Source organism: Astatotilapia calliptera, chromosome 9 (assembly GCF_900246225.1).
Source record: "Astatotilapia calliptera chromosome 9, fAstCal1.2, whole genome shotgun sequence".
Lineage (NCBI taxonomy): Eukaryota > Metazoa > Chordata > Actinopteri > Cichliformes > Cichlidae > Astatotilapia > Astatotilapia calliptera.
In genome coordinates this window covers 16,579,308-16,594,239 of record NC_039310.1, presented here as the reverse complement: position 1 = coordinate 16,594,239, position 14,932 = coordinate 16,579,308, and the positions used below count along the sequence as shown (strand labels likewise).

At 39.8% G+C, this 14,932-nt stretch overlaps 1 protein-coding gene across 1 annotated transcript in view; it reads left to right on the top strand.

Annotated features, from left to right (window-relative positions):
- LOC113028971 (uncharacterized protein C8orf34 homolog) overlaps positions 1-14,932 on the top strand; it is a 30,956-nt gene that overhangs the window by 14,780 nt on the left and 1,244 nt on the right. Inside the window, exons 5-6 of the mRNA XM_026179504.1 lie at positions 7,431-7,921; positions 11,139-11,235. Of these exons, the coding sequence (XP_026035289.1) occupies positions 7,431-7,921; positions 11,139-11,235 (588 nt within the window). The remainder of the gene's footprint in view (positions 1-7,430; positions 7,922-11,138; positions 11,236-14,932) is intronic.

The window sequence follows — 14,932 nt, the reverse complement described above, 5'->3', positions numbered from 1 at the left end:
TGAGTGCACGGGGATGGTCACTCTTACATGAGGTAGTGTCACCAAGAACAATAATAATTGGCTGATTATACACTACTTTATATAAGAGCACTTTCCACAAGGGTGGTCTGAACATGAAGCTCATTGCAGTTTGTTAGTTTTTTAATGAAATCCACACTGTGACTGTGGACCAAGGGCATCGACTGCGTATGAACCACAAATCCAAAGAGAAATCTGAATCTGAGAATAGCATGTGAAGGCGTCCGTTACCGCTGCATCTGTTTACTTTGTCTTTAAAGAAATGCACAATAACTCTTGGAAAGAAATTACCTTGACTTTGGATCAATCTCTTTCAAATGTATATAATGCATATGTGAACAGTTCACTGCTTAACAGTTAGTTAATAGCATCCACCCATGATGTTTGCAGCTGTCTATATCCGCATCCATGTCCACAATGATGGCGTAAGAGTGGAGAATATGAGCATTCGTCCTAATGAGAAAAATTACTTCCAGTAAAATTAAAACCCCCAAATCCCCTACTTAAAAGCCCTGTAGTAAAACCATCCAGACATGTGGATGTGGACTGAAGTTACTGAATATTTTTTCATCTCGGTGTAGACTCTCTGTATGCACTCAACTCACCTTCAGCAAAAAAAGACTGATGTATTCATCCAGCTCAGGGGAGAGATTGTTCTGGCAAAATTCAATTGTTTATCTTAGTCTCTGTTTTGGTTTAAACATTTTTCTTATAAGCTATTGATCAGGGAAATTATAATCTATTTGCACAGGGTGTTCTGCTCTTTTGGGACACTTATATAACTCACGCACACAACCAAAACGTGAGGACAAGATGTATCTTTTGGCTTTGAATTATTTAAATCACAGGAACAAATGAATCTATAACACGGGAATGAATTATATAGCATTTTGTGCGCTTAGTATAGTGAGATATGTATATTCTTATCTCTCTCTGCTCTTCCTGGGCTTTATGGAGAGTAAATAGAAAGACTAATTAAAATGTTTTCCACATGCCAGGAATCCCATTGAGCTTCAGTTTTGACAGGTTCAGTTAATAACTCTCACTCCCGCTGCTGAGTCAATATGAGCCGATCGAAGGCTGACTCTGTTGGAGTGTTATTTGTCTGACGAAATGGAATTTGTGTGGCAATTTGGAAATGATTATTCTTAATGTAGTCCAAGGCTGAGCTTTGATATATGTGACGTCTGGGTGACTCAGAGACTGCTTTTGTTGTCATGAAGATCAAGTATGAATCAGATGAAAGTGTGGAATAGAAGCCAGGGAGAGACTTGCCATTTACCGTCATGTGTCACACACTTGTTTGTATATGCATGTCCTCCCAGTCTGTTTAACAGCGTCACAGTGTGTAAAGATTTCTTTGCATACCAGATATATTAAACACATGCTGGTCACACTGAGTGAATTTGTTTCTGTCAAACAGCAGTGGTCACAGCTGGAATGACCTTCTAAGATCATCTGTAAATGACAGTAAATACACCCCAAAAAAGAAAAAAAAGGATAAAGTTTGTGTTAAAAATGTACCAAATTTTCAGATGTTATTGATTTCTAGTTTTATACTGACTAGTCAGCCTGATGATTCCCAGCAGGCCTTTTGTAGAAGCTGTTAAACAAGCTAATCCAAGTCTTTAAAGCCTTTATTAGCTGTTAAATCTCTTCCACATTATGAGCCAGAGCCTCACTGTTGAGCTACTATTGTTTCCCCAGTTTGTGTTTTTATTTTGTGACATTTTCTTATGCACACTGCTCAAAAAGTTAAAGGAACACATTGAAAGCACATCAAATCTCAATGGGGAAAAAAATCATGCTGGATGTCTACACTGATATGGGTACACTGGGTAATGTGTTAGGAACGAAAGGATCCCACATCATTTTATGGAAATGAAAAGTATCAACATGCAGAGGGGCTGAATTCAATGATTCAAAAACACCAAAAGAAACACAAAATGAAAATATGATGTGGCAGGCAAGTCTGTTTTGCTAATATTTCATTTCAGCAACTCAAAACGGTAGTCAGTAGCCTGTATGGCCTCTACATGCTTGTATGCATGCCCAAAAATGTTCCTGGGAGGCCAATAAGCCATAACTGATTATTAACCCCCTCTGCTACTTGACCGACCAGATCAATATCCCACAAGTTTAAGTGACTTGATGCTATACTCTTATTAAAAAGTGTTCCTTTAATTTATTTGAGTAGTGTATGTATCCAGTTAGTGCTCACTGAGATTCTCAGTCAGCCAGGTCATCGTAGTCTAAGTAGCTTGGAAAAAAAAGCGTCTGGACTTCTTTAAGTTTCTTGAAGACAACTTTTGGAGAGTCCAAGATTTTAAGCCCTATGGGGGTGTCCCCCAAGAGGGTCATAGACCCCCTATTTCGAAGATGCCTGTGTTCACATATTGCACAGAAAAGAAGTAATGATGTCGATTGTGAACAACCATCTTTGAACAGAGGACGACGGCTTACAACACCAACTGTCTCCCATCTATAATCCAGTTTTGAGATCCCTTCCCAGAAGCCTTAACGCCCACTCACATCCTGGGCCATTTGACCTCAGTAAATCACATAGGGTGGGGCCAGGTTTCACAGTGACTGATTGTGACGCACACCCGTTGTCACACCTTGGCTCGTGTGATTAGGTAGAGGATTGATTGGGGGTCCATAACCCTCTTGGGGACATTCCCATAGGGCTTAAAATCTGGGACTCTTTTTTTTTTTTCACACAGTTGCGCAAGAGTACATTTTGGAAATATTGCAGAGACAGAGGTTTTTGGACAGTTTTGGACAGTTTTTGTTTGTAATGTTGCGTCTGTACACCACCACGGGGTATTTTAATTCAAACAATCAATATATGATTGAATTGCAGACTTTCCGTTTTACTCTAATTCAACAGATTTAACAAAAGCATTGGATTAATCATTTAGAAATTACACAGTCACCCATTTTAAGAAGTTCAAAGGCAATTGGACAAACTAGCATCATTTTTACGGTTTACAGTTGCGTTATGGTTGCTGCTTGCTTGTGGGTCCCTCTGCCTTCAGTTTTGTATTTAATAGCTGAAAAGCTATGCTCTGTTGGGTTGAGATCAGGTCAGTGACTTGGCTGTTGAAGAATATCCAATTTCCTTGTCTTAAGAAACTCTTGGGCTGCTTTTGTAGTACGATTCAGGCCATTATCCATTTGCACTGTGAATCGCTCTTCAATGACTTTTGCAGAATTTGGCTGAATCGCAGCAGAGAGCGTAGCCCCATACACTTAACAATTCATCCTGCTACTTCTATCAGCAGTCACATCATCAATAAACACGAGTGGCTCGGTTCTGCTGGCAGCCATACATGACCATGCTACAATACTGGCTCCACCATGTTTGACGGATGATGTGGTATGCTTCAGGTCATGAGCTGTTTCTCTCCTTTGCCACACTTTTCTCTTCCCATCATTGTAGTGCAAGTTAATCTCAGTTTGGAGGCATTTTTTTCCCCCTAAAACTGTCCAGGCTCTTTTCGATGTTTTTCTGTTCTTGATTGTGACCAGTGGTCTGCACCATACTGTAAACCCTCTGTATTTACATTAATGAAAGCATCTCTTGCTTATAGACTTGAAATTTAAATGATACACCTACTTCCTCAAGAGTGTTTTTGACTTGGCTATATGTCTTTAGCCGTTTCATCTTCTGTGGTCTACCTGGTATTTTAGTATTGCTGAGCCTGATTGCTGATATGTCCACTTCTAAAGTTTTAATATTTAAGGTTTATCAGCCTAATACTGACCTCCTTTACTTGCATCAACATCTCTTTGGGCCCCATATTGAGAGTTTGTGCGAATAACTAGTTCAAAAATGTAAGCTCAACACGAAATCAAGTTCAGATCATTTATTTGCCTAAATTTAGTTTTGGGCCTCTGAAAATGAGGGTCTATGTATAAAAATGTCTGTAATACCTAAGTAGTTAATGTATTAGCACACTTCAAGTGTATAAGTATACATAATTTTGTCGATTCGTGCAAAGATAATCCCGCTCAGTTATTACCTTGAAGTGTGCAGATGTGTATTTATATGCAGACACCCTTTCCTCTGTCTGTATTTTCTTCTGAACTTGCTGTGTTTGGGGCATTTTTTTGGCGGCAGTGGTTTCATTGCCCTCCAGTCATGAAACATGCACTCCATCGGCGTTTGGCCCTTTCTCTTGAGCTGGTGCAGAGGTGTGACTGTTTTTATTTGAACAAAACCACCCTGAAACAATCAGGAAACAATCCCTCATCTTCCTGATTCACCGCTTTGCCTTTCAGTCCTTAGCTTGCTTGACCACATTTGCTCCCTCACTCTCGCTTGTTTGAGGCCAGGGAGGGGCCCGAGTCTGAAAGCTGTGTTTATATAATACCTATAACCTCCTCATCCGTTGTACAAAACATCGCAAACTGCTCAATTCATCAGTGACAAAGGCTTTTGTAAAAGAAAATTTCCCCCATTTAGAGCCAGGGATATCTCGTCAGAGTAAAAGTAAATAATCCCAAGAATTTTTCCAAGACCGCGTTGCCAACTTTTAATTTTACTTCCATTCACACCGTGTGAGGAATGTGCATTTCTTTCACATTATTTGTACGTTATCAATCCAAGGACTAAAGGGTAGCGTTTTAATTTCGTCAAGCAAACAGTATATTGTATACTTGTAAGCCTGCTGACAAATGACATGTCTTTAGCGCACTTGTTTATTTTCAGTGGAAGGATCCAATAAAGATTTCATGAGTTCTGAATGGTCGTATAGCGTGCTAGGGCCTTGTACTCGCTCACCACATGCAACTGCTTTTGGATCAAAGACTTTAATAGATCTGTTTCTATTTCTTCTTGTTTTCTTTCTGTCCCCCTCTGTCTCATTTTCTACCCTCTTTTCCCTGTTGTTGTTACTTGCGTTTGGGTTCAAACTCAAGGTTCATAGTATATGAATTTTGATGGCATGTCTCTTTATATCAGTGTCACTGAGATATGTTAAAGTATTCCTGTGTTTAACAAAGTCAGTTTAAAATTAAAACTGCCTTTCATAGGCTACTCTTTACTGTTAGGTAGCTGGAGTCGAATGTCCATTTCTGTGTGTGTCGGTGTGTGTGGTGGTGGGGGGGTATTTAGAGCAAAAACATGTGGTGTTTATCATTATACTGGTAAATACCTCAAGATGAAAATATAAGCTTTATGGGAACTACGGAATACATCCTGTTTACAGCTTTTTAAAATAATATCAGCCATCAGTGTGGGTGGACATAGTGTGTGGGTGATTAAGGACTTAAAGCGGGAAATCATTATATCCTGTACTTTACTTTGCACGTTTGTATTATTTATTTCACTGCAGTCTAAAGGTATTCACTTATTTATCCTTTGGTGTTATGGTCAAGATCCAGCTGTGGAGGTTAGCACATGGTTACAGTGCATACAGCAGTGTTGCCACTGCCAAAAGCTGATGTCAAGACCTGCCTTGAACAGCACGCACGGTTGAGTGTTTACCGTAATTTGATTGCTTCGTCCTCAGCAGTGACCAAGCTACTCTCAACTCCACAGATGTCTTTCAATATTAGCCTCTGAGGCTGCCACCTTCTCCTCTCCCCGTCTCACTTCCTCCTTCATCCATTTCAGCTTTCGCGTTTTGGCCCATTAATAAAATTTGCCAATTTCTGCCCATTAGTTGTTACTAATGTGTAGAATGTGTTGAGATTCATCTGACCAGGCAAACTTTTTCGAATCTTTTTTGTCAGATTTCTAGTCCATGCGAAATATAGCCTCAGTTTCATGCTCTTAGCTGACATGGGTGGTCTTCTGCTGCTGTAGCCCAACTACTTTAAGGCTAAATTTGATGTGTATTCAGAGAGATTTTATATGTTGGTTGTAATGTGGGGTTATTTGAGTTACTGTTGCCTTCCTAAGAGCTTTAATAGTCTGGCCATTCTCTCTTGACCTCTGACATTAGACTGAGACTGCTGCTCACTGAATATATTCTTTTTTTCACGGCACTCTATGTAAACTCGAGAGAGTTTCAGTTTCTGAAATACTTAGACCAGCACATCTGGCACCAACAGCCAAACCAGGTTCAAAGCCACTTAAATCAGCTTCCTTTCCAATGCTGATGCTCAGTGTGAATGCCAACAGCTTGTCTTTACCATCTCTACATGCCTCAATGCATTGAATTGTTACTATGCAATTGGCTGATGAGACAGCTGCAGTATAAGAAACTGAACATGTGTACCTAATGAAGTGTCCTCCGAGTGTGTGTTGGCATTCAGGCAGTAAAACTCTGAGGACCCGCTGCTCTTATAATTTAGAAATTATTACGTCTGTAAAGTTTAACGGTTCACAGACACACACACATAACATCACGCAGGACACAAGTTAGTGAACACATAAAACCAACAACAAGCAGCATATGTTCAGCATTGTGTCTCAAATGAAGGTTTACTTCTATGCACGCTGAGCTGCTTAAGCACATAAACAGCAATCCACTCAGGCATGTCAAATAATTATATGCATTTGATCCCCAAAGGATTTTGTGCAGCACTGTCTGATTTTAAACAAACAGAATCTTCCGGAGTAATGTCCAAAAGCTAAATTTAGGATAGCATTACAGGCATTTTCTGTTTGCATACTAAATAGATATTTGTCAGTGAATAGAAGCACATGTTTCATGTTTTCTGCAAATGTTGTTTGTAAAACCCAGGAAAGCTGAAATTTGCTCAAAAACATGGAAGTTTGAGTTTGTGAAATAATTGTTGCTTGCTCTTGTTATTTATCTAACGTCACACATACAGTTTTCCAGAAGTACCCTCTACCTCGAGTGAGTCATTCCTCTAAATCATGCCTCTTAAATGATAACTCCCAGTTTGTTGAATCCCGATTGTCAAGATCTGGAACGAAAGCAGAAAACATGGAAAAAATGACCCAGATGTTGATCACAGAAGTTGGCAGCGTCGCGTTTTTTTATAAACAAAAATGTTTTCGAGACTACCAGAGCAGCAGCCTAATGTGTTTTTGTCAGGAAGAAGGGAAGAAATACAGCCATGCTGCACTTACTGTATCAACTTGGGACATTTTCTGACAGAGGAAGCTGGATTCACCACAGTTTATAAGGTCTATAAATATTGTCATCATTGCCGAGAAAAGGGATTAACCCAAGCAGTCTCGCCCACAGTAAAGTTTGTGAATCATTAGTCAAATCAGTCGATGAATAAAACTCAAAGTAAGCCTGCTGGTATGTTAAAAGTTCCTTTTCCAGAGTTATTTGGGAGAGTTATCTTAAAAATTATTATGGGCATTTTCGTGGCTTTAAATAAAGTCAATTTTATTTCAATGTGTGTGTATACCATAGGATTTAAATAGGAAATTTACTCCTTAAGCGTTTGGATACTGACTTGGATTATTGCCTTTCTTTCTCCAGAGGTTGAGAAGGACCTGGCAAAGCTGGCAGAAGTGGGAAAGATGACCACCCGAAGCTCCAATAATCCACATAGCAGCCTATACCACACCCCAGTGCGCCACAGAACTCTACCTGACACACTTCCCCTCCCCAGCCTCGTGTCCAGGCCCCAGTCTCCAGCTGGTAGCCTTACGGGGAAGTCTTGTGGTGTGGGCCTCCCCTTGCTTAGCCCCAAGACCACGACCCTCACCATGGGTAGGACTCAGTCTCCTAGCAACCCTGGGAGCAGGACTCAAACCCCCAGAACACCCAGCAGGCCCATAACCCCAAATAGTTTGCTGACACGCTCCACCTTTAACTCCGGCTCTTATAAAGAGGTGACCTTCAGGAGGTCGCGGAGCCGCCCTGTTACACCCACAAGTCAGCCAATACTTACCCGACCGCTGCTCACCCCTCCAGGGCTAAGCAGCACAGATACCCTTGGTGCCAGCCTACGGGCCTATCTGTCTGAGGTAAGACCCCACACTGAAACTTTTGTTTTTTACAAGTCATGCAAGCACTTAATGAGACATGTAGTTCTACATGTTATATTTCACATTGCAAGGATAAAACTGTCATAAAAATTGGGTCATGGTCTGAAAAGGTTTTAGCATCTTGAGAGTGAACTTGTGTGCTGAAAGCCAAAAAAGTAAAGCCGGGCACTGAAGCTGAGAGCCTTTCCTCAGAAAGAAATATGAGCGAGATCACCAGGAGCACAAAATATTACACGTGCAAATCCTTTGCGGGCACACACCACTTCGTGTGGGGTTTAGCAGAAAGTCGTGGAGGTCTGTACAGTAGGATGTCACTTCACTGTGGAAAAATGAGTCTGGCATAAAAGGGGAACTTTCATTGGGATTTCTTTCTTATATTCCTTTCATGATCTACTTAACAGCAGGACTGTTAAATATGAGCCTTTTTTTGAAGGTTTTATTAATGGTGGGGCAGGAATTTTACAATGCCTTTGTGTAATCTGACAGTTATGCCAGTTGACACCTAGTCACATTATCCAAAACACTACTGCACCCAGTCGGCTTTTATTAAGGCCACCTGGTCCCAGGTAGAAGAACTGAAGCCTTAAAGTGAGGCCAGGTTCCAGAGTGAGAGAATCTTTAACCTCTTAAAAGAGAAAACAACGGATATAAATGCTAGCTTTCTTGTGTTTTCTTTAATTGGTATTCAGGAATAGTTCTCTAGGCTTCTTGAAGGACATTCAAAGCTCTTTTTTGGATGTTTGCTATCTTTCTATTTTATTTTTTTGTCAAAATGATGGTAAATGGCCTGTATTTACCATTACCATCCTGTAGTATGCTTTACTAGTCCCTAAGGACCCCAAAGCGCTTTACACATCCAGTCATCCACCCATTCACACACACATTCACACACTAGTGATGGCAAGCTACATTGTAGCCACAGCCACCCTGGGGCGCACTGACAGAGTCGAGGCTGCCGGACACTGGCGCCACCAGGCCCTCTGACCACCACCAGTAGGCAACGGGTGAAGTGTCTTGCCCAAGGACACAACGACCGAGACTGTCGAGACCGAGACTGTCCAACCAGATCGGAAGGTTGCCGGGGCTCGAACCGGCAACCTTCCGATTACTAGGCGAACTCCCAACTCTTGAGCCACGATCGCCCCTGATGATGCAACACTGCTTTAATAATGTTAAATTCTGGCTCTGGGGAGGCCAATCCAGGACTGCTAGGGTTTCACTGTTTGTTTTTTTGTTTGTTTTTTCATCTAGGTATGCTTTTACTGCATTGCTGGTGTGTTTAAAATTGTCTGCTTTCATAATTGGATCAACTTTGCCAAGGTCCCTCGCAGTCACCAACCACTGCAGAGCCTCCAATGTGTTTCACAGATAGGATGTAAACGTTCACCGTTGTACCTCTCTCCTAAAGTCCTCCGTACATATCGATGATGATTTGAACCAAAAATGCCAAATTTTATTCATGAACCCTTTAAGACCTAAACACTGTGCGCTGTCTATCTTGCGTGCTGCACAATATCGTTTATTATTTAGTAAATATTGATATCTATGACTAGCTAGTTTATTGTGATGGTGCTTTGTTTTCTCTATTATTATGTTGCTCTTTGTTGTTTGCTGTCTCCTCTGTTTGTTTTTTTTGTTTGTTTTTTTTTTTTTCTCCATACAGGTGACCCAGGAGTTCTTTTTTTTTTTTTCTCTCTCTTCCCCCCCCTTCTCACCGTCTCTTCTCCCCTTTGGTTTTCTTTCTTTCTCTCCCCGTCTTTCTCTCATTCATTCCCCCTGTCCTATTTATTTAAAAAAAAAAAAAAAAAAAAAAAAAAAAAAAAAATGACAAAGGATGAACTGAAGCTCTGCCATCACGTAATGTCGCATACTGCTGTTTCTGATGTCATTTAGAAAAAAAAAAAAAAAAAAAAAAGACCTACCATAGACCCAAGTCCGCCAGAGCTTATATTATATTTTTACATGCTGTAGTGCCATTTTTGGGAGCATTTCAAGTTGCTATACATAAATACAACCATTATAGCCCAAATTTTAATAATATGTATGCATTAAGTGCATAGTAATTACATAAATTGCAAAAAAGTGCAATAAACTACAAAAAAATTGAAAATCGTTTTTGTTTTTTTAACATATATTTCTAGTTAGAGAAATTTAACTCACAAGACCTCTTGCTACTGATTTTCAGTCCAGATCTTGTGTAACTTGAGTACCCCAGCCATTGTTTCCCCTCTTTAAGAATGGTTCTTAACAGCCGCTCTTCCACTGAGACCATTTCTGAGGAGACTTTAGTGAACAGTAGATGGATCAACTGATGGGCCAGAAGCAGTTTTTGGGTCCTGTGTCAGGTCTTTTCTGTCTCTTCCCCCCCCCCTGTTTTTGTTACTTCTAAGGGGTACAACACTGATTCATCCCTTGAGGGGGCTTCAATGACCTATTAATATAGGTCAGTGACTTAACAACCAAGAGTAAACATTCCTCTGAAAATGGTTTGGTACAAGGACTGGACTGAAGGAAGTGAAAAAGCAGCCAATTTCCAAAGAAAACTTTGAAAGACCTTCAGGAATGCTCGACAACTATGGCTCTTTAAAACTGGAGAGAAAGTCTGGCTCCTTAGAAGCAAAATATGAAGACATAAGCAGTGGCTTCTTGGATATAAAGTACCGGTATATATTTCACCGTATATGTGTGCTCATTATGGTAAATGGTAAATGGCCTGTATTTGTATAGCGCTTTACTAGTCCCTAAGGACCCCAAAGCGCTTCACACTACATTCAGTCATTCACCCATTCACACACACATTCACACACACATTCACACACTGGTGATGGCAAGCTACATTGTAGCTACAGCTGCCCTGGTTCGCACTGACACAGTTCTTGGTATTCAACTAGTTTTGTACATTTTTATTTCTTGACTTTTGCACTTTTTGATGGGTTAGGGTTCCAAATGTTCAGTATTGAATACAATTATGAATACATAGTCATTAATACAATGACAACCATAAGCCGGTTGAAGATTTGTTTCCATTTTCAGTTTGTTTAAGGGTTCAGATTTGCTAAACGGACAGGCTGGCCTAGATTGTCTTTCCTAATCTTGTTTTCCCATTTCTCTTTTGTTCTGTCCATCTATCTGCAGAGTATATATTTTACCATCCTCTATTATTTCTCTTCTATTATGATCTGTTTTTCCATTTCAGGATGAGTTTTACCAGCAGTTACAGGCCATCAGACAGCCTTGGCATATTCCTAGTGACACAGACAGTGACATCCTGGACCCTCCAGAACAGGATAAAAGTGAGTTACTTTTCTTGCTCTACCTTTCTTCTTTCTTTTTTCCCCTCATGCAGGCGAGACCAAACATCCACAGTGCATCTCAGTTACTGGGAGTTTTTTTAGAAGCTTTCATTTGCACCGTTTACAAATCTGGACCTCTAATGTTTTTACCTTTCCACTGACTTTTTTTTTTCTTTTTTCTTTGTGAGACGTGACGTTCATTTCATCACTGCACAGTCACTTTACCACAATGATTAACTGTTGGATTAAACTGGCAATAGAAACATATTCCTTGTAAAATTCTGCAACGGAGCAAAACGGCTGACTCATGCTAATTTCCATATTTCATCACTGGGTGAAATCCTGGAGAGGTTCTGAAAGGGTGGGATGTTGTCATGTACAATTTCCTTTCCTGGCACCTGTAGGAAATATATCTTTATCAAAATCCAACACATAGATGTGTAGGGGTTTTTTTTGTTTTTTTTGCTTAAAAAGTCATAAATCGAGTCAAAGTAATGGCCTGGCTTGGATGCGGTGCAGTGTGTTACTCTGGCTTTGAACATGGCAGAATTAAATCAGACCTCCTTGAAAGTTCTGGTCCATAAATCAAATGAGTGCATGTGGTGGTATGGTCTGATAATCACATGCTCGCCGGAGTGAAACTAAGTACTTTTCAATTCACTGTGATCCGCTAAGAAACTGTCAGGTTTATACTGCCTTATGACTGATTAACATATGGATAAATGTCTTAGGTCCTGAGAGACTTTTAAGTTATTGTAGCTGCATTAAATGACAAATCAGTCATGTAAACATTACATATTCCTGCAGGTCTGCTGTATCAGAAATATAAATGGACTGGACTGAAATGCTTCAAATGTTATAACAGCCTTATCAGTAGAAGACTTTATTTTTGGCTGCGCAATTATTCCCAAGGGGTCACCACAGCGGGTAGCCCTGCATTTTTGATTTGATGCCCTTCCTGAAGTAACCGCAAATGGATTTGGGACCTTTAAGTTGGGCTATACTATAAAGCCACTCAGTAAGACATTCTGATACTTATTCCAATACAGGCACTGACATAAGGCGACACGGTCAAGACAAAATCAGTAGGGTTTATGTCACTGAGAGCATGAATATGCTCTCTGAAGATTTCCTAACAGCGCATGAAACGAACAAATAAATGAGTAAATCATGAAATATCCCATGCAAACTGAGAGATTCATCCTCTGGGGAAACATGAATATGCCCAGTATATTTAAAGCATTATGATAAATTCTCCTTGGATCATTAAAAATCAGACAAAATTCGATGAAATCTTTTCCTTTTGGGCCATCCAACATGTTTCCACAATTACAACCTGATCAAGTGCTCAAACCAAATCTCACGCTATCCTTTGTTGTATTTGTCAAAGCTTCTTGAAGTGGACCAATGTGCTGGATGTACAGAGCGCTGCAGACCAACACTGGCACGCTGAGGTCCTGTGACTGCTTAGCCAAAAATAAGACGCTTCCAATTTCTGAATGAGTTAAATGATAAAAGACAACGCTCTGAAAATAACTAAGCCCTGTTTTCTCAGCAAACAAAGAATCATCAGCTACACAAAGTGAAAATTAAGTGCATGTGGGACTTAAAAAGACCGCTTTCATTGATGCTATGAAACAAGAATTCCAGTCAAACAAAAGATCAAGCAGGCGAATGGTTGTCACATGGAAATATAACTCTTCTGACAAGTTCCTCTAGAGGGCCGTTGTTTTGCCAAATGTGTATCTTGCACAATAAATGGATGGATTTTCCTAATAGCCCCTGGGGGTCTGCTCTAAGTCTTGGCAGTAGTAATGGCAATGCTGAGAAAGGATATGAACCGCATATTGAATTAGACGTGGCTCAGACAGGGGAGAGGGAGACTGACAGAGAAAAAGAGCCACAAGACGTGACAAAGCACTTTCTGGCGTGAGAGAGGACCCACTGGGACTGTTCACTGAAATCTGGTTTGTGTGCATTTGCGTATGTGCATGTGAGCGATTGTATTAGTCAGTGCAAGGCATTAAAATTGTTTTCAGAGAGCACTTTTGCGCTCTTTATCCAATTTTTTTTTCCTGGGAATTTTTTGACCTATGAAATAATACTGTTAAACAGCAGCTGCACTGACAGCTAAATATGCGATTGGGGAAAAAAAGATTTTTTAAAATCACAGCCTATAAACAAAGCAAGAGGCAAAGCAAACTTCTAATGTTTGCTTATTTAGGAATTGCTTCAAATCATTTTCAAATAAAAACAAATTGAAGTGCTCTCATTGTATGTGTTTTTCAATATGGGGTGCATGTCACTGGATCTAAATAGTTTACATACATGGAGACATAGTCAGTGACCTTCATTTACATATATAAAACAACATGCATCTCCTTAGTATAGCTCATTATGCTTTCTATCTTGCTGCTCTTAAATCTGAAACTGCAGCTGGCTACTTTGGGTTAAAATCCATCCATTTTCTTCTGCCTATCGGGTTCAGCATCACAAAGTGCCTAGAATCTAATCCCAGCTGTTACATGCAGGGTGCACCCTGGACAAGTCACCAGTTTAGAACAGAGCTAACAGACTGAAGCAAACTCCACACAGAAAGGCTTCCCTACGCTGTGTTCACTGCATCATTCCATGTTTGGCACTGATCACCACCTGCACTCATGTATATATCATGTATATATCTATCTACTTAGCACTTTTAATTCTTATTCTCATTTTTATTTTCATGTCCATTTAAGCTTAATTTATAACAGTATTTATGACAGCATGTTTGCACTGAAGCACCGCAGCAATTTCCTAATGTTGTAAACCCGCTCAACATTTGGCAATAAAACCCTTTCTAATTCTGATTCAGGTTAAAGTCTCTGTCTGCTAACACGGCTAAAGCTAAATTGGGTCCTGTCATTTTGGCTGTTTGTGTGCAAAATCTGACACATGAAAAATATTAGTAAGCAAGGGTTTTACCTCTTATTTTCATTCTTTGTACTAAGCAAAAATAGCTGTCGGCTAGAGTTTGACAGGTTTAGTGTAAAGCTATAGTTAAAGTTTTAGACTACGAGAGTTTGCATGATCATAAAAAAAACTGAAAAGTCATAAAATTTGCAGAGAAGCCAGGAGAAGTATTGGAAAACGAAATAAAGCTAGACAGGTGGAAAAAAGCATGGATATTTTTCTTACGTTTTGTTATAGGGTAGTGTCAGGCCATGAACTTAGTTGCAGCTTGCACTTTGACAATATATAAATTTGTGCAATACCAGTAAAATTCTGATTTTCTTGCATGTGTATAATTTTGAATATAGATTACTATAGTAATATAATATAGAATATAGTAATTTTGAATAGAGATTACTTTAGAAACTCTATCCGAGTGGTTAGTCCTAGACTAAAAGAATAAAAATCAGAGAGGATCTCTGCTGAAAAAGGTTTTTAGTCCAAGGCTAGACTTACTTAACCCAAGCCTGTGAAACCGAGTCTACATGTGTGTGTAGTGTAGTGCAGTAAATGGTGCTAAATGAGCTCAGCACTAATACGCCAACCTCACTGCCAGCCTAGTGCTTAATGTGACACCTACTATGGGTCAGTCATTGTATAAAAAGATATTTCAAACGAACCATGCTAATACTTTTTTTTTGTCAAAGCCACAAGTGCCTATAAACGTTTATTGTATTGCATTACTGTAACTTCAAATAAGAGCCGT